The 25,614-nt window shown below is 38.9% G+C and overlaps 2 protein-coding genes across 10 annotated transcripts in view; one reads left to right on the plus strand and one right to left on the minus strand.

Moving 5' to 3' along the window:
• Parpbp (PARP1 binding protein) overlaps window positions 1–24,095 on the minus strand; it is a 45,879-nt gene extending 21,784 nt beyond the window's left edge. For 2 of the 6 annotated variants that reach the window (XM_031349598.1, XM_031349595.1), the window contains exons 1-6: window positions 23,989–24,095; window positions 20,297–20,452; window positions 16,023–16,253; window positions 11,571–11,675; window positions 5,095–5,265; window positions 3,735–3,889 (exon numbers count right to left, since the gene is read on the minus strand). In XM_031349598.1, the coding sequence (XP_031205458.1) occupies window positions 3,735–3,889; window positions 5,095–5,265; window positions 11,571–11,675; window positions 16,023–16,253; window positions 20,297–20,449 (815 nt within the window). In that variant the 5' untranslated portion in view covers window positions 20,450–20,452; window positions 23,989–24,095. Of the gene's footprint in view, window positions 1–3,734; window positions 3,890–5,094; window positions 5,266–9,997; window positions 10,534–11,570; window positions 11,676–12,343; window positions 13,940–16,022; window positions 16,254–20,296; window positions 20,453–23,945 lie in introns of those variants that run through there. The other 4 variants (XM_031349597.1, XM_031349596.1, XM_031349600.1 and 1 more) reach the window with 4 other exon arrangements.
• Window positions 24,096–24,127: 32 nt separating this feature from the next.
• Window positions 24,128–25,614, plus strand: part of Nup37 (nucleoporin 37) — a 31,696-nt gene continuing 30,209 nt past the window's right edge. The window contains exons 1-2 of one of the 4 annotated variants that reach the window (XM_031349652.1): window positions 24,128–24,208; window positions 25,323–25,540. In XM_031349652.1, coding sequence (XP_031205512.1) covers window positions 25,385–25,540 — 156 coding nt within the window. In that variant the 5' untranslated portion in view covers window positions 24,128–24,208; window positions 25,323–25,384. Of the gene's footprint in view, window positions 24,559–25,322; window positions 25,541–25,614 lie in introns of all 4 variants that reach the window. The other 3 variants (XM_031349654.1, XM_031349653.1, XM_031349655.1) reach the window with 3 other exon arrangements.

Genomic DNA, 25,614 nt, shown 5'->3' on the forward strand with positions numbered 1-25,614 from the left:
TCTTTCTCACTGTATCTTTTCCACCTAGCCTTCAGTAATCTTGCTATTTTAAATTATAGAATTAACATACTGTTTAAAAAGAAAAGAAAACTAAGTAGAGTCCCACTTGAAGATATTATTTAGATACCCACTTATTTAGTGTCTTCCCTAGAAGATGGTGTAATTATTCATGAATACTTTAAATAAATGGCTGCTAAATTGAAGAAATACATTCTCTCATACAAAGTGCCTATAAATGAAATACATTTCTGTTTGGTCGATTTTCCCAGTCATATAGTCTACCAAAATTTTAACAAATTTATTAAACTGAATTTATGCATTTATCTTGCTGTCTCTCTAAATATTACTAAAGTCAAAAAAAGAACAAACCAGATTTTTAAAATAAATGCAGAAAAAGAAAATAGAAGATAATACTAGTAATAGTAGAGGCATTACATCAACTACCCAGAATAATTTTTATATATATACATGTATATATATATGTGTGTGTGTATGTATATATATATATATATGTATATATATATGTGTGTGTGTATATATACATATGTATATATACACACACACACATATATATATATGTACATATATACATGTATATATGTATACCCATGATAAATGCAGGTCACTGTTCAAGGATCACCAGTAGGGACCTCAGAGCCTAAAGACCCTGTAGCAAGGGATGCTGAAGACCTGAGCATGCATGTGGGACACTGGTACCCTAAATCCTCTCTCACTCTCAGCAGTGAAGCCAGTGTGTCTCTTCTACCATGGCATGGAAGGCAGGGTCACCTGAAGAGTAAGCGAGGCAGGACCCAATCTGGGGCAGCAAGGGAAAATAAAGGGAATATCTATTTTCACGATGCACTGTGAGCTCACAGTGTCTGCACGGCCATCACAGGCCGGAATTGCGGCTTTCAGAGACTAACCGATAGATCTGCAGAAATATTCAGATTCAAAGAAACGATGTACAGTTATCTGACATCTGCAGAGTTAAGTCCCTAACAACAGGGCTGATTGGTCACCATGCTGTCATTAAGCCCACTACACAAAGTTGATCAGCTTTATAGGCCTCACTTTTAAATAGGAAAAGAGGGGTTCGAATCACCATCCCTTCTGGGAATACTCTAATACTGAACAGGACAAAAATAAAACTCTAACCAAAAAAATCCTTAGATAAACAAGTACCATCTAGATAGCAGATAAAACGTAATTCTCTTCTTCTTCCGTTGTTGTTGTTGTTGTTGTTGTTCACCCTTAAGGGTAAGTCTCACACTGGAGCCCAAAGCAGTTTTCCTGTCTCAGTCTCCCAAGGGCTTGGAACATGTGTAAGTCAGTCCATCCAACTTAAGTTAAATATGGTTAATAATCTTATAAAGATAAAATATGATAAGACCACATAAAATCAAATGTGAGAACAAAGGTGTTGGTTTCCTGTTCGCTTTTACGTATTCTTATTCCTTTGTTCTTCCTGTCAGGGGTGCGGGGTGCAGAGCATGCATGGCACTCACATGGCAGGCAGAGGACAACTTTCAGAAGTTGAGTCTTACAGTTCCGCTGTAAGTTGCAGGAATCAACTTAGTCATCAGGCTTTGGCAGCGAGTGCCTTTATCTGTCTTACTTGTCCACTTGTTTGCTTTTAGGAAGCCATGTGTGCAAAGAGACGCTTACCAATGGAAAGTAAAGCCATGAGGTCCAGGAGCAGGGCAGAGGCAAAGAAAATTCCCAAGGTGCTGAAGAAGCTCTCTAGTTCTTCTTCTCTGAAGAAGGCCAGCAGGTGAAGGCATGCAGTGAGCACTAAAAAAGACTGCAGGAGGAATGTCTGCAGGGCAGAGGATAGACCAGGGAGACTGCAGGAGGAATGTCTGCGGGGCAGAGGATGGACCAGGGAGACTGCAGGAGGAATGTCTGCAGGACAGAGGATAGACCAGGGAGACTGCAGGAGGAATGTCTGCAGGGCAGAGGATGGACCAGGGAGACTGCAGGAGGAATGTCTGCAGGGCAGAGGATGGACCAGGGAGACTGCAGGAGTAATGTCTGCGGGGCAGAGGATAGACCAGGGAGACTGCAGGAGGAATGTCTGCGGGGCAGAGGATAGACCCACAGGAGAACAAATATTAAATCTGTCAAGCTTGATAAGTAATTGATGAAAAGTGAACAGGAAATAAATCCAAAGTATGTTTTGAATGTGGACTATCTCCCTCAGTCTCAGGTTTGAAGAGCAGGTGCCCAGTTGGGAGAGCTGTTTGGGAAGGCTACAAAACCTCTGTGAGGAAGTGGTCTACGCGGGTAGACCTTCACTTCCTCTTACTCTCTGCTCCCTGAGTATAGATACGATACAACCAGTCACCTTGCTGCCCTTATGTGATAGATACCTACATAAGATACAATGCAATTCAGAACAAAACTCTTAAAAATACGGAATTGAGGGCTAGCAAGATGGCTCCGTGGGTAAAGGTGCTTGCTGCTAAACCCAACAACCTGAGTTCAATCCTTGGATCCACACAGTAGGAGAGAATGAATCCTTACAGACTGTCCTCTGAGCCCCAGTCCCATGTCAGGTCACACATGTACCCCACCCCATCCATAAAGGTGTACACATACAGTAAACAAAAAAGAAAACAAATATGGAATTTTCAGTAAATGAATAACATGGGATAAAATCGAAATAAGTTCCTCAGAAGGAGATAACAGAATGTGTATCAGGAACTGAACTGACTAGCTCAAGTCCCAGCGCTGCCACTTAACAACAGTGCAATCCAGAGGAAACTGCTCGATCCCACACTGCAGTCTCTTCATCTCTGAACTGACAATAGTAACAGCATCTACCATGGGAGGCTTTATACTGACCAAGGGATAATCTACAGAAAAGAGTTTAAAACAATGCCCAATGCAATGTCCAGTAAGTTTTAGCTACTTTTACTTGAACAATGCTGACTCACTAATCAAAATGACAGCAATCCACAACAGCTAATGGTACAATCTACTCTAGTCCCCCAAAATTACTATAAACATCTTACATATCTCTATTATAAATTTAAGTCTTCCTGATTCAAAAAGAATGTTCATCTCTAATGTCACATAAAACAAATTCTAGATAAACCAAAGATGTGCAGATATAAGAAGATGAAAAATAGCAAAAACCAGAATATGGAAATCATTATCTTTTCAATTTTCTTCCTCATACTTGGTGTTGGTTTCCTTTATTACCAAGTAAAACACTTTTTAAAAAATTGCTTGAGCTGGGCAGTGGTGGTGCACGCCTTTAATCCCAGCACTTGGGAGGCAGAGGCAGGCAGATTTCTGAGTTTGAGGCCAGCCTCGAACTACAGAGTGAATTCCAGGACAGCCAGAGCGATCCAGAAAAACCCTGTTTCGAAAAACCAAAAAAAAAAAAAAAAAAAAAAAAAAAAAAAAAATTAAAAATAAAAATAAAAGATTACTTGATCATTTTCAGTTCTGAAAAAAACTGTTTCTTCCAGATAACAATAAACAATAACCATTTTCACTAAACAAGCTCAATTTGAAAATATCTTTGGGTTTTCATATACACAAAGCAGATATTTAGAGTATGGTCATGTAGTTATAATTTCTTCATTTTGGTATTTTATTTCTTCTACCTGTGCTTTGGTCTGATGCTTGGTGATTTCAGTATTACCTTCATTCCTACCTCTGATTCTATGAAGTTTTAAAGATAGATTAACAACAAACAACATTTATGATTTATAAATTGTTACCTTGGATTTGGTATCTCTCCAAGAATTTCATCTAGCTTGTCAATGAAATGAATAAACTCCGACAGGCCTTTTGCATGTGCCCACAGAGGATCTGATGGCGATGGTGCATATCCTTTCCCTCCAAGGTCTAACGCTCTGATAAATGATGTGGCCATCTGTGAAGGAAAGTGGACCACTTAGCAATGTTTAAGGATGTTGAAGGTTAAACTACAATAGAGATCATGAAGCTGGGTATATTTATATAATCCTAAGTATGCAGCGCCAATGAAGCACACTTCATGGATCATGTTACACACTGAAGAGCAGATAATCCCAGAGCAAGTGTCATGTGGACCCCATCCTACATAGGGTGAGACTGAGAGCTAGTAGCTGGGGATGAAACTGATATGCCAAGTCATTTGTCAAAGCAAGGATGAAGGAATATGCTTATTTTAAGAGCAGAACTTTGACTATGCAGATGTTGTTCATGAATATAGTTGCATTTATATGGATAGTTAGCTATTGAAATCATTACATAGAAGAAATCCATTTTCAATGTCAACTACTCTATTGTTTCCAACGGGTCCAAACCTTTATCTTTGCTATGAAATAAGATGTGTGCCAGACAACCACTAAATTCCAGCAAGCTTTCACATCCCAGGATAAGTGGTTGAAAGAACTGTCTTTACACTGATAAAAATGTGTATGTGATAGCTATACCCAAGGAGATCTCCAGCGAAAAGATGAAATGGTCCAAAAACAGTATTTTCCAAATTACCCTTTAAAGTCCCATTATGGAATATCAGTAACTTATGGGAAAGTTCTATGGTCAAACAGCTTGAGGAATCACAGATGAAGTAACAAGGTTACTGTTCATAAGACATGATACTTCACTGAAGGACTTCTCAAAGTTCCTGATATATAGATACATATCATGTAAACAAATATCACATACCCTATGTCTGAAGATTTTTGCCCATAGAAATACTTACTCAAGAAGTCTATCAAAGCCAGGCAAAGTAATGCATGTTTATAACACAGCATATTTGTGAAACACAGGCAAGGGGACTGAGAATCTGTGATCAACTTGGGCCACATAGCCAAGCTCCTCAAAGTAAAGAAAAGATGGGAAAGAAAGAAGGAGAAAATAAGAGAAAAACAGAGAAAACCTGTACATTTATTTATTTATTAGGGGTATTGGCCTATAGAATAAATTTTTGTAAGGAATGCTGCTTAACAGAAATTCTCACTTGTTAAACTTGGAAGACACGGGAAAAATTAAAAAATCAATGGATTTTCAAATACAATGATAAAACGTAAACTAACTACTTAAAAATTGTTTCATTATAATTACAAGTCCTGACAATGCAAGCATCCATACCAAAAACATAGACAATTGCTTCTCTCGAGCAGCATGCTTCAAGTTGGTGAAGGCCTCTCTCCCCAGGCCTCGATCAGGGATGTTGAGAATATAAGCCAGAGCCAGATCATCCTTTGAATTCACTAGCAGGCTCAAATATGAAAAGAAAATTTTCTTTGCCAATAGCCGTACCTGTACAGAGAAGTATGCATTATTTTCTTTATTGCAGTTCTAAACCTTTTTCTTAAATATGTAGTGAGAATATATAGAATCACAACACTGCATCCCATTCTTTAGGCAAAAGGAACAGCCAGACAAACTGGAAACAACATGGACAGCCAACATGTTCTTCCTTACTGAATTGAACTTAATAATAAGCGAATATTACTATAGTGGTTACTGGAAATTTGCCCTTACAAAATGATATAAAAGAATACATTGCAACAAGGCCTTTCTGGTGAGGTTTCACCTTATTTCCCTGCATAAGCCTGCCAGGAAATAACAGCCAAGGACACAGTTTCCAGAACCTTAGAGCAGGAGCCATCTTGCCACTGGACCCAAGTGTACATCCCATTATGATGCCAGGCATAAAGCTAAAGTTAAATGCTTAAATTTGTGAGAACTATTAGATAACGACTTTGACATAGAGACATAACTAAATATCAAAATGAATGAAATAAATGTTTAGAAAACAATGAAATTTAGTGAGTGTTGATATTAACTGACTACTGGGAGCATTAACAAACTTACTAAGAAATATGTAAGTCATATAAAAACATATTAAATATATGAAATAATCCTAAGAGTTTCTATAGAATCATAATAATCAAGATAGAGAGGTGTATTCAAAAAGACGGATACACAGGTCAGCAGAATTTGAAAAGCATCCAGAAGCAGGTAGACAAAGACACCACAACAAAAGTACAAAGCAGCAAAAGTGTCATCACTGGGATTGGGACAAAGCAGCAAAAGTGTCATCACTGGGATTGGGACAAAGCAGCAAAAGTGTCATCACTGGGATTGGGACAAAGCAGCTAAAGTGTCATCACTGGGATTGGGACAACAGATCGCCAACACTCATATGGCAGCAAGTGAGCCTCAATCCAAAGCTCACAACTTTTATGTAAATCAACTCAATGGATCATAAATTTAAATTTACCATATAGCTGTGCAGCTTTTAGAACAAAACATAGGAGGAAATCCTTAATCTTAGCATTGGGCAGTGAAGTTAGATTTGATACCAAAGCATAATAAAGAAAAAGGAAAGAAGGGAGGGAGGGAGGGAGGGAGGGAGGGAGGGAGGGAGGGAGGGAGGAAGGAAGCACAGACAACTAGACCACAGCAAAATGAAACTCTTCTTATGGACTCTGTGTTCTTTTCCTCTCAACTATGACTACCACCTACGTCTCTGGAATCATTTGTTTCTGGTTCTAATTGTCATATCATATACTTGAAATCTAGCCCATCCCTTCACATAATGGATTTACAAAGGCTGAGCTCAATTCATGGTTAAAACAGGAAATTCATAAATATTCCAATAACATCAGAAATCTGAAGCCCCATAATGTATCCACTCCAAACTCAAGTAAAGTATTTTTCCTTAAATTTTCTTAGCCCAGTGTAAGTGGTGGAATACCTCCCTATGGATTTTTGGCCAAGGAGACCCACGGACCCTCAAAACAATATAGGCTACCATCACCGCTCCTGGTTGCCTACCAGAACTAGAGAATCAGACCCTATTTCTGAAGATACAACACACTTTAGTACAAACTAGAGCAAGACTACTCATTAGTTCTTGCATAGTTCCAGAAGGTACTATGCAGGCTACTGGAAGGGAAAGGTTGTCAATGACCTTACCTAGCAGTTCACGCTACCAAATGGACATGCTAGGAAACATGCACCCAAAGGGACAAAAGTGCTGATTGTCTGTTATGGGTGTAACCAGACACTTTCTGACTGGATTTGAGACTCATATTACAGAATGGAATTCATTCCTATTACTATAAACCTATTCAAAAGCCTGTGACTAGGGAGGTTGTAAGGCCGAGAAAGGTGGGAAAAGATCTATTACTGTCATTCTACTAAACACATATGGTGTCATGTTGTCAAACCACCTTCTAAATACTTGTGTTTGTATGCATAGACTAGTGCTGCTTTCAGCCTAAGTCAGAAAAGTATCTCTTTGCAAGAAACAACAGCATGTGTGTGTGTGTGTGTGTGTGTGTGTGTGTGTGTGTGTGTGTGTGTAAGCTTCCATACCTACAACTTGCTCTTTGTAGCTTACAAATTCCATTTCTCAGATCTATGCTGCTGGGCAAACCCTGGGGGAAAAGCATCTTGGCATCCCCACAGATGGAGGGCTTCTTCTAGCTCTGGCTGCAGCTGGACCTGCATCCCCCTTATTATGGTCAGATAACATGGCAGTTATGGTTTCCATGCTCTTGTATGTGTAAGTGAGTTTTTAATAGGCTCCTTGGAAAAGCAGTCCATAAATACAGTTATGACATCCAGAAGCAAGGAACTAAACTGAAAAAAATCTACAAGACTAGAGCTTTAGCAAGACATCAAAAATGGGAGTAGTGTTCTATTTGCTTAATAAATTGATTCTGCCCATAGTCTCCTTTAATTCCTACTGAGATGCAAATACCCAACCTTAATTTGAAATCAGGATTTTTAAACAAATTTTACTTGCTTTCCTTGCTAAAAGTGTTTCTGGCTAGCACATAAATGCTTATGTGTAATGACAAAACATTCGTTAGATTAAGAATTTTTTATTTGCTTAAAGACCCGTCAGGGAGCCTTCTCGTATATTCTACTTTGTTACCTCAGAATTTCTAAAGCAATAGTTTAACACTTTGGGGGAGGGGGGAGAGTAGGGTAAAATAAAATAAGATGAAAAGTATTTCTTAAATTCAATTCATCTTACTGTTCCATGTGAAGATTTTGGTGTGCCATTAGTAAATGTATCTGATAATCAGAATATAACTTTGCAAGACTGCATTCCCAAAAGTCTCTTTAGAACCTTAAGTATACTGATTTCTAAAGGCAACTTTCTTAAGTCAGGCACAAGCCTTAAAAACATCCTTAGAAAGGAGACAAGGTACCCAATGTGAAAAGGGGGAAGCCAATGTCAGCAAGGCTTGGAACAGCTCTTCAGGACAAGACATTCCAAAACAGAGAAGGCATGGTCAACTGAAGGTTTCTGGAGATGCCAAGTGAAGTATGTGCATTTTATGACTCTACCTTTTTTGGCTGTACAGTATTAAAAGGTATTTTCTACATCAAGTTTTATATAAAAAAAAAGGTCTCTTTTTACTGTGGGCATATGTGCACATGCACGAGTGTATGCATGTACATGTGCAAGTGCGTGTTGTTTTAAGCTATGTGCAAGCATACAGCACCCTTCACTATTGTGTCAGTGTTCCTAACAGAAAGTTTCCAAAGCTAGACTGATGTGCAAAAGAGTATCTCCTTCCTGCTAGTACTGACACTTGACTGTCACTTGACACAAACTCCTTGTGGTGTGAGAATGTTTTCTTCCACCTTCCCTCATTAGAACACCTTTAAAAGCAGACACCCGTTAGGGCCTTATCCCCAAAACTGGCTTTGGTAGTGTGTCAGAGATGGTGTTCCTCCTTAGGACAGTGGACTCTTCTCCACATTGTTGTCTTCAGACTGGTTGGTCTGCCATTTTCATTCCCTTCCTCAAAGTCGGGGTCAGTCTGAAAAGTTAGAAAGCATGCTTATTGTAGAACAGTTGGCCCTCACTCAGCTGCCTGCTCAGAACATTAACCAGAGCCTTCATCAGACTTTATAGATGCTTTCTAACTTTTTCACACTGAATGATGAACGCTACATGCTGTTAATGATTGCCTATGTTCAGCCTGAACTTTCATGAAAGTAGAAAATAGATTTAATAAGTCATATATGGTTTGGCTTAAAACAAAATAGAAAAAGAAAACAACTCAAGAAAGAAGCTACTGTTTATTGATGGAGTGGATTTTTTGTGTGTGTTTCTATGTGTGTATATTTGTTTTGTCTTTGTTTTGTTTTTGTGTTTGGGATGGAGTCTAGGATCTCAAACCCAGGGCCAGACACAGGTTACACACATTTTGCCGCTTAGCTATACCTCAAATGTTTCTGTGTTTTGAAAATAAAGAGTATACATAAACCTAGTGAAAGCGCATCACTTTCTGTCTATTTAGTCCTTTGTTACAGCTGTGCTTTAGGACACTGCTTTATATATTTAAGAGCTTCATCATTTCACACACAAGTCAGTCCTTTTTCTAGAAAGAGCATGACAATTACTGTCCCCCTTACAACATACTTGAGAACAGAGACACTGCGCTACTGACATAGGTGTAATGCTGGCCATCTCAACCTCACATACACACAAACACAATCTGTGAGAGAAATATCAGAGACAAGATCAATAAGACAGTACTCTGTTCTCATTTGATATATAGGAACACACTCATTAAGTAAAAAATGTCTGATTAGCATTTGTAAATATTTATGACAATTACAAAAACAAGAGAAATCAAATTCAAAAAATTAATTTCCAGCAAGAGTAAATAGTTATAAAATCATTACAAAGAATCTGGTATTCTAGACAGAAAACATTCATGAAAGGACTGCTATTTTTTTATACCAGAAACAAGAAACTACTCAAAAAAATCCAATAGGGCACATGAAAAACACACTGGGGTACCTTAATGAGGCTCCCTCCATTTTAGCATTAAAAGAATGGCAACTTTTAGCACTGAATGAACAACGACAAATAGAAAAAGTATTTATCTAATTTACCTCTAATGTAGCTCTATCACAGCAGCTACTACATTGGTAAAGAAGTCTAGGCAATGACCTTCACAAACTGTATTTACCTCATTAGACTAGAGAAAGCTTTGGTGACTGAAGGTAATTAGTGAAGACATTACAAATCAAAACCTCAGGATTCTACAAATGCCAGAAAAACAACTGATTCAGGCAAGGATCATTACTGCATGCATTAAAAAATCCATTAAGTGAAAGGTTGCTGGAAAACAGGGTTGTTAACATGGTGCCAGAGGACCTTCTCACAGGTCTTTGTTGATGACTGCAAAGTAGAAACTAAAGTGTTATATTAGAGAGATCTGTCAGTTCAGAACAACCTGAATTTCTATTTCCTAAAGTGAAATATTCCATATAGGTCATGAAGTTATTTCTTAGAAAATATTAACACTAAATCTCACAGCTTATTAGAGATACAACAAACACAGGTTAAAGAACAGCAGAGTATTAAGTAAACAAAGGAAGAAAAATAAAATTAGGGAGTTCTTAAAGATTAAACCGCCAACAGAGCCACATGACTATTTTAGGAACACATGGAGACATTAGACATTGTCCTCATCCCTTTAGTTTTTTCCAAGAAATGGATGCTGAAGAATTTCAGGCATACTCATGGCACAGAAGTTTGGTAACCTTTAAATAAGGCAGAAAAAGAAAAAGGAAACATAAAGAAAAAAATACATTATTAAATCTAGGAAGCAAGTAAGCATTTAGTCATAGGCAATGATAGAATCTGTCCTTTAAGGTATAATTTGCTTAGCACAAGACTTTCAGAAGACTCAGCAGTGTTTTCTGAAAATGAAGAGAGGAATTCATCAAATGTGCTAACTTTATTGTACTAGATGGCTATGAAAGTAGGATTTCAAAAATACATCAAAACAGTTTACTGACTTTGCCAACATTCTGAATCTCTCACCAACAGTGATTCTATTAAACACGGAAACTTTAATAAGCATAGCTCATGGTTAAGATTTATTTATTTATTGTTATACATAAGTACACTGTAGCTGTCTTCAGATGCACCAGAAGAGGGCATCAGATCTCATTACAGATGGTTGTGAGCCACCATGTGGTTGCTGGGATTTGAACTCAGGACCTTCGGTAAAGCAGTCAGTGCTCTTACCCGCCGAGCCATCTCGCCAGCTCCCCATAGCTCATGGTTAATTGAGGTCAGAGGCACCTGGCACATTATTCAGCGAAAGGTAAGCCTCACTAGGACAACCCTGTACATGGTACTCATTGTGAGTCATGTGCACAATATAGACTGCTGTAAGAACACCATCAGTTATGGAACATATTCTCTTAAGACTCAGTCATCTCAGACAGAAGATGTGAGTTTTATTTAAAAACAACAACAACAAAAAACCTGAAACCCTGAACCATAAGCACTTCCCTGGTACCTTGTGCCTGTGTTTGCTCAGCACCTGTTGGTTACGTTGGCCCAAACCATAAGGACACAGATTAGAATAAGATCACTCTTAGCAATCCCCAATGTATTATCCTTTGCAAATTCAGCTTTATTTAAACAATTTAAAAACGTGGAAAAATAAAAAACAAACAAACAAACAAACAAACAAAAATCAAACCACCACCAGATTCATTGATAACCCCAATGAACCACCAGATTCATGACCAATATTACTTTAACTGGCTGACAGTCTGATCAGTACCTGCTTGTCATTCTGGCTGCATTTCACTGGTGATGCTGGCATATGAGGATTAGCTTTGTCATTTACTGCACACTCTGTGCCAGACAGAAAATCCCGTAGTTGAATCTGTAAGTGATACATGGTATAATAAAAGTATAAGACACAGAATACTATATAGTCCATGAAATTCTGCACATCATCCCAGATGTTCCAGTGCAAAGTATTACTGGACATTTGTGGACAGTTATAAATAAGTATAAATTCTTTTGCATATTTTCACAAACCCTTTTATACTGAATGATAAACAATTACCATGGTTGGGAAGGGACATTCTATTTAATCTTTTGTTAAATAATAAACATATCTAAATATAATTCAATAAATTATAAGTAAGGAATTTTGTAATATTTGAGTGTCCAGGAATTTTATCAGGTTATGTCTATGTATATATCTTTTTTCATCAATATAACCTGGAACTTAGCATCAGTAGACTGTGGTTTCTCTGCAGCTAACAGTACTACTTGCTATGACAAATATTTCATTATACCCTCAGGTCTTTTCCCTTTGGGGGAAACTACTGGCATCTTCATGTCAAGCCCTGCAGCTCTTCCTCTAAGTTCTTTAAATGATACCGTCTGGTAGGATACTAATTTGTATGTCAATACACCTGCTATCCTGGGAAATCTTCCTCATATTTTTCTGAGTTGTCATGAAAACAGCTTATTTTTCATGAAAATTAGGAGGAATTACTTGGAAGTGTTTGCTTTTATATCATTACATAACAAGTTTTCATGTTTATATTTTCATGTTTTATTTGAAAAGTTAACAGGCTTATCATTTTTATAACTGGTATTTTTTAACACATTAGTAGTTATAATAAAAAATGAGCCAACTGAATAGTCCATTTACATAGGGGGAAGTTCATAAGATACAAATGCTGAAACATCTTACACAGTAAATTCCTACCACACACACAACTGGGATAGATGAAATACTGAACTATCCCAATAGCTGCTGCCGCCAGCCTGCATCTATTTGCAGTAGATTTCCTAATTTTTCTGAAGGTTGGTAACTCTCCAAAAAAATGCCTCCAATTCTGACACAAACTGGTAGAAATATTTTCCGCCCAAACTGAAGCTTAAAAATAAACATTCTCACATGCCTCTTAGAGCATTTTAGACCTTATGCGCCCTTGGCATCTAGTCAATCAGTTTTCAGTATCACCCAGTAACTGCTGACTCCACTCTACCAACAAGCTTTTAGCTGCCTCCCTGAGAAGAGCCAGCACACACATCCCTGAAGAAGGGGTGGAGTAAAACAGGAGAGATGGATGGGGCAAAAAGCAAGGATGTTTACATTTTTACAACAAGAGAACAAACTTTTTTTTTTTTGATAAAGTGGGTGGTACAAACATAAGAATAATGCCACCTTCATATTTAGTGGCCATGTGTCCAAAAAAACAAATGTCTACGCCCTGTGTAGACCTCAGAGGCGGCGTCTGGTTGATCTTCTGTGTTAAGCTAGATCACTGGCTTCTTCTCGCTTTCAATAGTGAGGTGGTGCTGCGTAGCTTCCTCGAGGTTCTGGAGAAGGCGACTTTCCCACTGCCTCACCCGCTCCATGGCAGCTGCCAGCTTCTTAGGGTCTCGCTTTTCCCTGCGGTTTTTGTGGAGAACCTTGGGTAAAGATGAGTTTTGAGACGTGGCTTCGAGAGACTGTCGCTTCTGCGGTGGTCGTTGGGCCAATGAGGCTAATGCAGAGGAATCTTCTCCAGGAGCTGAGAGGTCCTGGCAGGGCCTTAACTGCCCACGGGGCTGCTTGAAAGCCCTGGAAATGGGCTTCCTTTTCCTAGAGGCAGCTGTGGTGCTGGCCTCTGTCTCATGGACAGCGATATCCTGGGAAAGGTGTGAAGACATTAGTCCACCTCCCACACTCGGTTCACAAAACTTCAGGGCGTCTCCTCCAGGGCTCTGGCCACAGCTAAGGGTAGCTTCCTCGGGAGTCCTGTCTTGTGTGAATTTCTTAAAGCATCGCTTCATCAGGAAAAACGAGCTCTCCTGCCCAGAGTTCCACGTAGGAGAAGCTGCTCCCTGTTCACTCCCTGCAGTTGGACGGTTGGAGCGAGTGCTCTAACATCCTACGTCATCACACAGCATCCTCACGTCATCACACAGCATCCCCAGCAAGCAAATCTTCTTCGTTAGGTAAAATCTAGCAAGTCTTGTCCTTACGTGTTATCCATGAATTTCTGTATATTCTAGGTGTTATTCTCCTCTGTACCAGCTCTTTTGTTGAGAATGTGTGGCCAGTTGACTCATCTTTGCTGGCTGATGACCGTGATCCCAGGCTGGGCTGTTGTTTCTCTTAATTGGCGCTCTCTCTGAAATGAACTTGTAGAAACCAACAGGAAATAATAGAACTAATCCTTGGCTAGAGAGACAGAGAACCCTGCCAGCCTACAGACAACATCTGTTGATCTAGCCCAGAGGATCCACAGATCTGTACCTAAGTTCTTCGGAGTTCTACATTCTCCTGGCCATTGGTCTCTGATGTTGCAGTCCAGATAGAGTTCTTTTCATGTGAACTCCAACTCTGCCCCAAATCTCTCTCCCTGATATTCCAGTTAGAATCCAAAGTCTTGTATGCTCCCAGATGGAGAAGAATTATAAACTAGAGAGTAAAGGTTCAACTGCCTCATCTTTATTTGAATTCCCAATAATCTCTGTATTATTTAAACTACAACATATAAGAAACAGAGCAATTTTATTAAGGCCATGAATTCAAGAGCATAAAGATCAGAACAATTGGGGGTACTCTGATATGTAACTTTAAAGACACAGCACAAATTAATTAGGGTTACATTTAATGCACTTTTGAAAAACCAACCCAGGAATATGTTTTGCTATACAATTTTGTTGTTAGTGGGAATTTCCTCGAAGAAAACACCTGATATTTATCAGAGATTAAGCTGTCAGAATTTGACAGTTTTCTTCATGAACTACCATCTTTGCAAACTTCAGTTTAATTTTTGGAGTTCTGCAGAGATGTTGACATTTGCAGACAATCATTGGCTCAATGAGAAAATGTGTTAGAGAATGCATTCCCCATAAGCAGGAAAAGCACAGGATGGAAACACTGTGCCCAAGATTCCAGGCATCTTCTCTTTTTACTTCCTACAACTCAGTGCTTACCTATGATTAGCTTTGTACATTAACTATGGAGGGCTAGTCAAAAGTCAGCCCTATAGGCAAGAAAAAAAACAAAAGCTAAACCCTTCTTTCAAGGTGTTGCCTGTGGACAGAAGAGCACATGTAAATGTGTGCTTGAAGAAACTATAACAGGGCAAAGGTCTGTGTGATGTGCCAGTGAAGCAAAGACAGCAAGCTGCCTGGTGTCCATTCTCCCTCCCCTACTCACTAGCAGAGTGGTTGCTTTCATCCTAGCACATTACTACTCCTAATAAAGACTACATTCTCCACACACCCTCAACTAAGCTTTAAGCAATTAGACTGAGGCAAAAGAGCTGTTTTTCTCAGGTAATTCTCTGGTCCTACTGCTTCCTGAATAAGTACTACTATCATGTTGGAACTTCAACAGCTACCTTTGAACATTTAAGTAAGAATCACAGGGCTCTTCTATAGGCAGTAAAATAAGCTTCTACTTTCCGAAAACATAGTTTTATACCAGAGATTTCTATTATAATGAACTTATATGATATTACTAATAACCATATAAAAAGAGCTTAGTATCTCACAAAATATACTAAATAATTCCTAATTCCAAATATAATTATTCAGCCATTACCAACATTTACTTATTACTTTATTAGCACATAGAAAGTATTAAAGTATTTTCAATACTCAAAAAATAAAACCTGTACATATACAAATAGATTTTTAAATAGTTCATTAATTCTAATATAAACAAATCTAAGGAATACTACAGCTTTTAACCTTTTTTCTATTAAATTAAATGTTTATACAATGAGTCTATTATCTCAGATATTATATCGTGATATTTTCTGATAGTAATATACAGCATGTCTATCAAAGAAGGTATTAAACCATAAACATGAACTTCAACAAAAAGGAAAAAAGTTATAGACAGGTAATCTTTGATCTAATTCAAAAAACATCTGACATTTGGAGCTTATTTCTTTGCCAAATTTTTATCTATTAAGAAAATTTTTCTTATATCAAATAACAATACCACAAACCCAACAAAACTTATCAAAAATATTTCTTTCAAGTAAAAACTAGGCTTTGAGTAGCTAAATTTTCCATTTTTTAACATGATTTAAAATGCAAAAAAATTATCAACTTTTTGTCTTTTTGTCTTTACTATGAAAACAAAGACATATTCTCTGCCTTCCACCATACTTTTAAGATTAGTAACTCTATCTATAGTTTAAAATAAAAGTATTTTAGCTGAACTTTAATTTGATTAAAGTAGAATTAATTTTAGAACACTTACAGAGGATATCGTGTTATTCTCACAGTTAGAAGTCAAGCTGCTACATTTTTTATAAACATCAATCAGATCTAGGGTATTACTATTCTTCATGAAATCATCATATGTTTTTTTAATGTCTTCATAATGGTCGACCACTTTCATGTTTTCAATGGGCAAGTTCAGTTTGTCGTGTAAGAAGTACTTCCATGTCAGTAAGACATCGCTGAGACAGACTGTAAATTCTCCATTGTGCTGAAAGATGCAAAAGAGCAACAAGGGTAAATCTGAGTGCTTAGTGCTTGAGTATTCACTTAGCTCACTGACATGAGACAAACAAACAGCATGCTGTTAGAGTAAACACAGAAACTTTGATACGTTGATAAAATATAAATAAGTAGGCATGTTTGCAGATAAAACTTGGGCAAATGGGGTTGGGCATGATGGAGTGCACCTTTAATCCCAGTTCTTAGGAGGCAGAGGCAGGATGTGTGCACAATATACTATTGTGTACAATATAATATCAGCTACAGGGGTTTTGCTCTCTTACTTAACATTCCCAGTGCCATGAAGAATTTCCACATAACAAAATATATCCTAGGTACTGGCTTTAAAATCCAGTCTTAGTGTTCAGGTTATTGTTATTATGACTTTATTTCCATTTTGTTATTATTACAGAGAAAGAAAAGTATCACTGTAAAATGCAGAGCCTAGAAACATTTTTGTTTCTTCTCTGGTTCTAAATACACTAAATTATAATGAATAAGTGCTAAAAATCAAGTTATACTCTTTTCTGTGAGTACTTGGATGCTATTAAGCAGGCAAATTTACTCTTCTGCTTCTTTGCTTGTTTTTCCCAAAAGAAACCAAAAGATTGTGATCTAACTACACTAGTATTTAGTTGATAAGAGATCCAATACCATTACTGACAGGATCTCATCTCAGTATAAAAGCTTCCCTTAGTGTCTTGCTGGGAAGTCACATGATACATTTTCAGCGGATGCACTAAAGATTTGCTTTTTATTCAATGCATTCTTTTCCCACATTAATATGTAAGATTAATATGTAAGCTATTAATAATTCCAAAAAGCACCAGCCTTAACTCATTAAAAAATTCTAACTTCTCATTTTCAATTCAGCATGAAAAAGAAATATATTTTAGTATCCATATGTGGGTCTGTGAAATGGAATATATGCTGCCTTCCACAGTTTTAAGTTTTTTCTCAGTTTCTGCTAATACTAAGACTTTTACAATAGTCTCATTTAAAGATGAATAGGTAATTAAGTTGTTAGAAACAGTTATTCTTTGAAATGAAATCTTTTTTTAAGATTTATTCATTTATTTCATGTATGTGGGTACACTGTCACAGTCTTCAGACACGCCAGAAGAGGACATCAGATCCCACTACAGACGGTTGTGAGCCACCATGTCGTTGCTGGGAATTGAACTAAAGACCTCTGGAAGAGCAATTAGTGCTCTTAACCACTGAACCATCTCTCCAGCCCTGAAATGAAATCTTAATAACAGTAACACACACATACACACAAAAAATACATCTAAAACAAACATCTGAATTATTAAAAATCTCTATCTTAGCCAGGCAGTGGTGGTGTATGCCTTTCTTCCCAGCACTTGGGAGGCAGAGACAGGTGATTTCTGAGTTCGAGGCCAGCCTGGCCTACAGAGTGAGTTCCAGGACAGCCAGGGCTATACAGAGAAACCTTGTCTTGAAAAACCAAGAAAAAAAAAAAAGAAAAGAAAAGAAAAAAATCTTTATATTTTTTATGACAACTAGGCATATATGTTATTTGAAATCCAGACGTAAAGCATCTTTAAGAGACCCTTCCTCCACCTGAACACACTCCAGCATCTAGATCCCCAGTTAAGCCCCCAACCTTCGGACCATCAACACTCCCTGCAGCACCCACCCAGTTATTCCCAATACTCCTTTCTCGCCTCATCACCATATCTTGCCCCATATTTCCAGTGGAAGCCCCTTGCTCTACTAGAGGCCACACGAGCACCCAGAAACTGAAGACCTCCAGCAGGCCACCAGAACTCCAGCCTCCAACTCAGACAAAGAACCTCTAATCAACCACAAGCCACTCCAGCCAGAAGACCAGAGAGGAAACAGAAACAAAAGAAAGAAAGAGGGGGAAGAAAGAAAAGAAGAAAGAAAGAAAGAAAGAAAGAAAGAAAGAAAGAAAGAAAGAAAGAAAGAAAGAAAGAAAACACCCATCTAACAAAGACAAGCTCAGAAATCAGCACCCAGACCAATAATTATCCCAAACCCAGATGCCTAGACACCATCAAACATCACCAACAGAACTGCAAGGGATGGAAGAGAGAATCTCAGGCACTGAAGATATGATAGAAGAAATAGATACATCAGTCAAAGAAAACATTACATTAAATCTAATCAATTCCTGACTCAAAACATCTAAGAAATCTAGGATGCCATAAAAAACTAAATCTAAAAATAATATAACTAGAATATGAAGAATCCCACCTCAAAGGCCCAGAAAATATTTGAAGCAAAATCATAAACAAAAATTGTAACCTAAAGAAGGATATGTCTATAAAGGTACAAGAAGCTTACTCTAAAAGCCAGAGGACCTGAATAGATGTCGAGCCGACTCTGAGACCACAGATGCCAGCCCAACTAATATACCCAGCAAAACTTTCAATCACCATAGATGGAGAAAACAAGGCATTCCATGGAAATTCAAATTTAAATAGTATCTATCCAAAAATCTAGCCCTACAGAAGGTACTAGAAGGAGAACTCCAACCTAACAAACTCAAGTACATCCACAAAAATATAGGCAATAAATAATTTCACATCAGCAAAACCCAATGAAAGGAAACACACACACACACATACACACGCTACCATCACCAATAACAACAACAAAACAGGAATTAACAAGCATTGGTCTCAATGGACTCAATTCCCCATCTCTATTGGAAGGTCAGTGGGCCCCAGCTACCTACAAAAGAACCACTTTGTAGAGATATTCTTCAAGGTAGTTTCCAGCAGGTCAGTGAAGACCTCATTAGGACAAGGCAACAACTCTGGGTGGTTTGTTCGTTTGTAGTACTAGAGATTGAACCTAGCACCTCCTAGGTGCTACAGAAGCACTCTACAGACAGAGATTTCTCCAGCCCCCTTTTATACGTTATTTTGAGACAGAGCCTCGAAGGCCCAAGGTATGGACTAGTCTTGAGCTCATTCTTTAGTCCAGACAGGCTTTGAACTTCTTTCTAATCATCATCTTTCTGACTTCTGGGCAGCTGAATTTGCAGGCCTGTGAGCACCAAGCTCCAATGAACTAATATATTTTAAAGACCTCCCAAAATGAAATAAATCCTGGAGAAGATGGGGAAGAAGGATTTTAGGAGCCAGAGGGATCGAAGACATATATGAACACAGCCTAGAGAATCAAATAACCAGTGCTCATAGGGGCTCACAGAAATAGAACCAACAATCAGAGAGCCTATATGGGTTTGACCTAGGTCCTCTGCATACATGTTATAATTGTGTAGCTTGGTGTTCTTATGGGACTCCCAACACTGGGAGTAGGGGCTGTCTCTGATTCGTTGGCCTGCTCTTGGATCCCTCTTACTCCTAATGGGTTGCCTTACCCAACCAGCCTTGATTGCGTTTGGTTAATATCTCTGGGAGGCCTGTTCTTTTATGAAGGGAAAGGAGGAGGAGTGGATCTGGGGGGAGGGGAGGGGGGAGGGAGGGACTTAGAGGAGAGGAGGGAGGGGAAACTGCAGTCAGGATGTAATATACTAGAGAAGAATAAACAAACTAATTAATTAATGCCTCCCAAATGATTCTGATGCATAAACAGATTTAAGAATACTAAATCCACACAACGGGGTTGAAACTAGACATAAAATTCTTTACGTTGAATAAAAATAATACCTGTTCCTCTAGAGTTTCTTTTAAGGAACAAAGGAACAGTTATTAAATAGGAATATATTTAACCATAAGAGCTACAGATTTAATCATTATGTATGATTTTTTTTCATGAGATACCAAATATCCACATTTTATATTCAAATTATACACATGAAATAAATTATTTCAGATATACAGGCAATTTTTTTCCAAAAATTCCAACTGCAATATTTTGAGACAGATATGCAGAAGCATTTCTGAAACATCCTATTTTAGAAGGGCAAATACTGCAAAGAAAATGATGTGCATAATTATGCTCAAACTTATTATACTGGGCAACAAGTAAATTTGGCTTAAAAAAAAGTTAAGCTAAATATAGTGCACTGACCTGTTTGTTGTTTTCCGCCATGGACAGCTGCAGAGCCAGCAGCATGGAGTCTGGACCACATAGTGTAGTTCTTTCAGAGCTACAAAGAGCACGCCAATTCCTTCTAAACTCTTTAATCATACCCAAGACAGACAGCTGATTAAGCACAGCCATTCTCTTAGAGTAGAACAGAATACAATGTTAAAGTGACTTGTTTTAATTGGAAAGTAACATTTAACATGTGTAAGCAAACATGGTTAGAAAAAAATAATTAGTAAACAAGAAGTTATTTCATATTTACCAAGATTGCTCTTAATTAAATTTAGGAAAACAGAATAATACAATTTCTGCCCAATCATATTTTCCTCTCCTCTAGTTTTTTTAAGCCAAATCTTTTGAAATAATAAAAATCCAACCTTCAATTTTGAAAATTCACATAAAACAGACATGCAAATTCTGCAAATTTATAATTATAGACACAGACATCACTAATTAAATCTGTATTTTAAGATTGTTGTTTTGAGACAAATGGTACTATATGTAGTAGAGTTGAGGGTGGGAGTGTTTCCTCTCATTCATGTATTGTTCCAAAATAGTGGTTTTCTCTTCTACTCATTTGAATTGGGAACAGTCTCAGGGCTTGATTTGAGTAGACAACTATGAGATAATTAGAATTCTAAGCCTACGCTTTAAGAGGTTTGTGAAAAGTAGTTAATACAACAAGGCTCTAGAAATTTAGGTTCCAGTAGAGTTTCCATTTGTTTCTTTGTTTTTTGGAGGGGAAACTGGGAAAGGAGAAATTTACATGTAAATAAAGAAAATATCTAAAATAAAAAAAAAAAAGAGTATTTTACTGTGCTGAACTGTTTTAATAAAGTACATGTGTCTTATGATGAACACCTAAGTTCCTTGAATCTGGACTTTTTGGTATGTTGGACAGGGCATGCCTATGAGTTTACTCCCCAGTAAAAACTCTGGCAGAGTTTCTAATAACTTTCCTCAGTAGACAACATTTCCCATGACTGTCACAACCTGTGGCTGGGAGAATTAAGCATGACTCTATAAGGACATTGAGAAGCCTGGGCTTGGTGTCCCCCACTCTGCTTGACATGCCTTTTCCCTCCACTGACACTACCTTGATCCTTTGGCTACAGTAGTTCATACCCACAGTGCTACACCTAAATGTTGACTTTCCTGCTCCTCTCCTCCTAGCAAATCGCCCCTCTGGGGAAATCTAACTCCCAAGCCCTGTTAAGCTGCTGAAGAAAGCGTGCAAAAGAGAAATAAGGTATTCCGGCTGGCAACTGATACCAACTCACAGCCATGAAAGAGGCAGCTTATCCTGTGGAGACCCCATAACATGGAAGGTGAGCCTCAGCAGCAGGAGTCATCTGCTCAAGGCTAGCAAAGGAATAACTGATCCAGCCCAAACTGCCGACCCGCAGATTTAAAGCAAATACTTGGTTGTTATTTTACAGTGACTACAGTTTTGAGTGTTTTGTTACAAGCAAACCAATCATATGTCATCTAACACATGAAGCCTCTTAGTGCCAAATACTTTCCAAACATTTAATAATAATTACTTTGCTCCATTTTCACATGTTCTGATGATGTCAGTTTATGAATGTCTGCATTTGACACATGAAGAAGGTAATGTTCAATGACACGAAACTAGTAAATAGCCAAAAGACATAAATCCAAGATTTCTAAGTTTTTCCTAACTTTTCCTGGATGCATGCAGAACCCTTTCAAAACAAGCCTAGGTGTGTCAGTATTCTGGACAGCCATCTCATGGAGTCTCCTCTCTACTTCCAGTCTTCTCTGTGTCTCTTTTTACAAGTCTACTATGTGTATATGTTCACCTGCATGTGAGCACATGTGAATGGAGGCCCAAGCTTGACACTGAGTGTCTTCTCCACTGTTCTCCACCTTGTAGATTGAGGAAGTCCTTCCCTGTACCCAGAGCTCACCACCTTAGCTAGTCTGGCTAGCCAGCTTGCTCGGGTATCTCTTGTCTACACCTCTGGTACACTGGAATTGCAAGCAGATTACTACACCAACATTTCCGTTAGCTTTAGGATTTGGATTCCAGTCCTCATAATTGTCCAAGTGCTTTATCCAGTGAGCCACCTCCCCAGGCCCTACTCACAATTCCTAAGTTATCTCATATTTATCTCTTTAAAAAATTGAAGAAGTCATAAAAGCATAAGCTATGGGTCATATGATTAGTTTGCCTGAAATAAAATATTAGGTAAAGGTCTACCCATTGGTATTATCTGAGGGTATTATACATATAGATTTCTATTAATAAAAATTCACCCAGAATTAGATCATCCTGAATCCCTGGCTCTATCAGTTCCTAAACTAGGAGATCTTAGCCAAGTTATAGCACCTCTCCCTGCTTCAACTTGTAGTGAAAATGAACAAAGTTCTTATTGAATATAGTTTTGTGAACAGTAAAAGACAGAACTACATATAAAGCTTTTATATATAGCAATGCCAAGCACATTAGTTATGATCATGCATCATGAGTTTTTAAGGGTTTTTCTTTTTCTTTTTTTTTTTTTTTGTTTGTTGAGTTAAAATTGAAAGAGAATTCCTATAAGTGTGAGAAAACCAAGAGTCTCATCTAGAAGTCTGCAGCTTTTTTGAAAGGAGGCGAATACTAAATATTTGAGACATTCATGCCATACAGTCTGTGTCACAACCACTTAACCTGCGTGACCTTGTCACGTAAAGGTAACCAGGAACAAAGCATAAATAGTAAACATAGCCAGTCCCCACTAAAATTTTATTTATGGACAATAAAACCTGTTTTCTAAAATTGTCAGAAGGCTCAAAATGTTCCTTTTTTTTTTCCCCCACCAACCATTTCAACATGTAAAACCATGTTTAGCTCTGGATCTGGCTATTCACAAACAGGCACCGCAGCTGGCATGCCAACGCCTACTTGTAGTCCTGGCTTTTCCAAGGGTGTCTATGTCTAACTTCAGATCTGGCTGCCCAGGTAGAAGTATTATCACAAAGAAATCAGGACTACGTCTCCCCCCACCCCCACCCCCATTCTATCTCCTAGACTGTTGTGAAGACTCTGAATACGCTGAATATGGACAAAACAGAGAGAAGGTGGTGTCGGGGAATAAACGCTTGCTTTTAAACTGGATTGAAGGTGCACTGGAATAGAAAGTCTGAGGCAGGAAGTTGTCGCCTGGAATTAGCTAAGCACCCTGCCACCACACGCCTGCATTCGCTGTACCTCGTGATTAACACAAATTTGTCCACGTCCATACTGGGGATAGTAATATCGACTTAACAGAATTATGAGGCACCAGTGAAGCAAATACACCCCCTCCTTAGTGTCAGCACTTAGACTCCACTAAAAGGTGACAGGTGACAGTCCTAGTCAGGTCCGGAATGTCCTTCTGAAGGATGCAACAACAGAGAGTAATTCTGGGGAGCCTGCACATGTCGTGTGCCAGATCCCAGGCCTAACGGACTAAAAGCAGATTTTGATGGGCTTCAGTCTTCCCATCTACAGCTGAGCCCTAGGTCTTTTTTTTTCCCCCACGGGATACTGTGAAGTCAGGGCGAAGCCACCGCACAGACAACGCCGCCGACTGGCACAAGGCACGTCACCGAAACGCGTTCGCAAAGCAGCAGCCTGAATTACCACTCGAACTGCGACGGGAGAGCGGAGAAGAGGCGAGACCCACCTACCGCCGCAACCCACGGGATGCAAGTCGAGGGAGGAGCGGCGCAGCCAGGATGCCGGAAGGCTAAGGTTTGAAATCGCCTCGGCATCCCTTTCGAATCTCGCGGCACGACCCGGGAACCAATCGCCGCGCTCGCCCTCCGACCCGGAAGCAGAGCGGGCGCGCGCCGCGGCCGCCCACGGTCGGGAGAACCCTCCCCAGGTCGCCTCCCCTGCATCAGGTGCGTACGGAGCGCGGTGACCAGGGATCCCCAGCTTGTGCTCTTACCCCAGGGGCGCTCCCCTGTGACCTCTCGTGCTGGGACCACTCCAGCTTAGCTGTCTCGGGCTACGCGTGGGGGACACACTCCAGGGACTTGTTCCGCGCCTACGAGGGAGGCCCTGGGAATATTGACACCGGGCTTTAAAAGACCTGCAGGTCACGGGCGGGGCCGTGGGGGTGCCATCAAATCCGGATCTCGAGTCTCCTGCACGCCCCATACCTCTCTGCTTTATGGTCTTCTCACCTGCTGGTCCTGCGTAACACGTGTCCCAAGATGGGACTCAGTCAAAAAACTCAGCCGATAACTCAGTATGTAATGTGTTTGTTCTTAACCTAGAATGCCTCCTTTTTATTAACAACAAAGTACAAATTAATTCGCATGTGAGAATGCTATTTCTACAGTTCACACTACTTGTCAAATTAGTTGAGGCTTGTGACTGGTGTTATAATTTAGTATCACACATTACTCCAGAGCCTGTATTTTTTTAATCTACTTATTTGATTGCATGGGTCATTGTTGATTGTAACTACCCCTAACTGATACTATCCTTCAAGGCTCTTAGACTCTATGTATCTTTAGGCAAGGGTGGGACTTTTCCAGTTCATCTGACCCTTGGTAAGAGTTCAGGTGGTCTGTCAAATTAGAATGTTAAAATGCCATATAATTCGAACAAATAATGTAGCATAGTCTTGAGAAAGGCAAGTAGTGCATTTGTGTTTTCTCTAGCATTTAGGCCCAACATATGCTAAGGCTTTTACAGTGTCCTCAACCTGTTGATTAACTTGGCAAATTTCTTCATAGGCAAAGTGGGGACTATTGGTAGTACCGGCTTTTATGGCACTCCTGGGTATGATAATGCCAGTACAACATCACACCTACAAATAGTGCTGCATTTCTGTTGCTTAATAATCTCAGGAATCTATTTTTATTAAATTTATTCATATATGTGTGTGTGTGTGTTAATATAAGCAGAATTCTCTTTTGAGCTGCCTCTGACATTGCAGTACCAAGCCCTATTATAATTCTTCTGTTGAATGACAAACACTTTTTAAATTTTCTTTGTGATCCACAGTTTCGTGACAGCCAATAAAAGGCTATTTGATTCTTACAGCTGCTCAAGCATTGGGCTACAAGATGAAGCAAGACCCTACAAGAAGTGCTGCCTACACCGTGGATTGTGAGGATTATGTGCACGTGGTAGAATTTAATCCCTTTGAGAGCGGAGATTCAGGAAACCTAATTGCATATGGCGGCAGTAATTATGTGGTTGTTGGCATGTGTACATTTCAGGTTAGTTCACAAACTGCACAGAGTGACAGTGAAGATATTTTATCAATAATAATGTGTACAAACCAAAGCTGAAC

The sequence above is a fragment of the Mastomys coucha genome, unplaced genomic scaffold, assembly GCF_008632895.1.
Source record: "Mastomys coucha isolate ucsf_1 unplaced genomic scaffold, UCSF_Mcou_1 pScaffold4, whole genome shotgun sequence".
Taxonomy (NCBI): domain Eukaryota; kingdom Metazoa; phylum Chordata; class Mammalia; order Rodentia; family Muridae; genus Mastomys; species Mastomys coucha.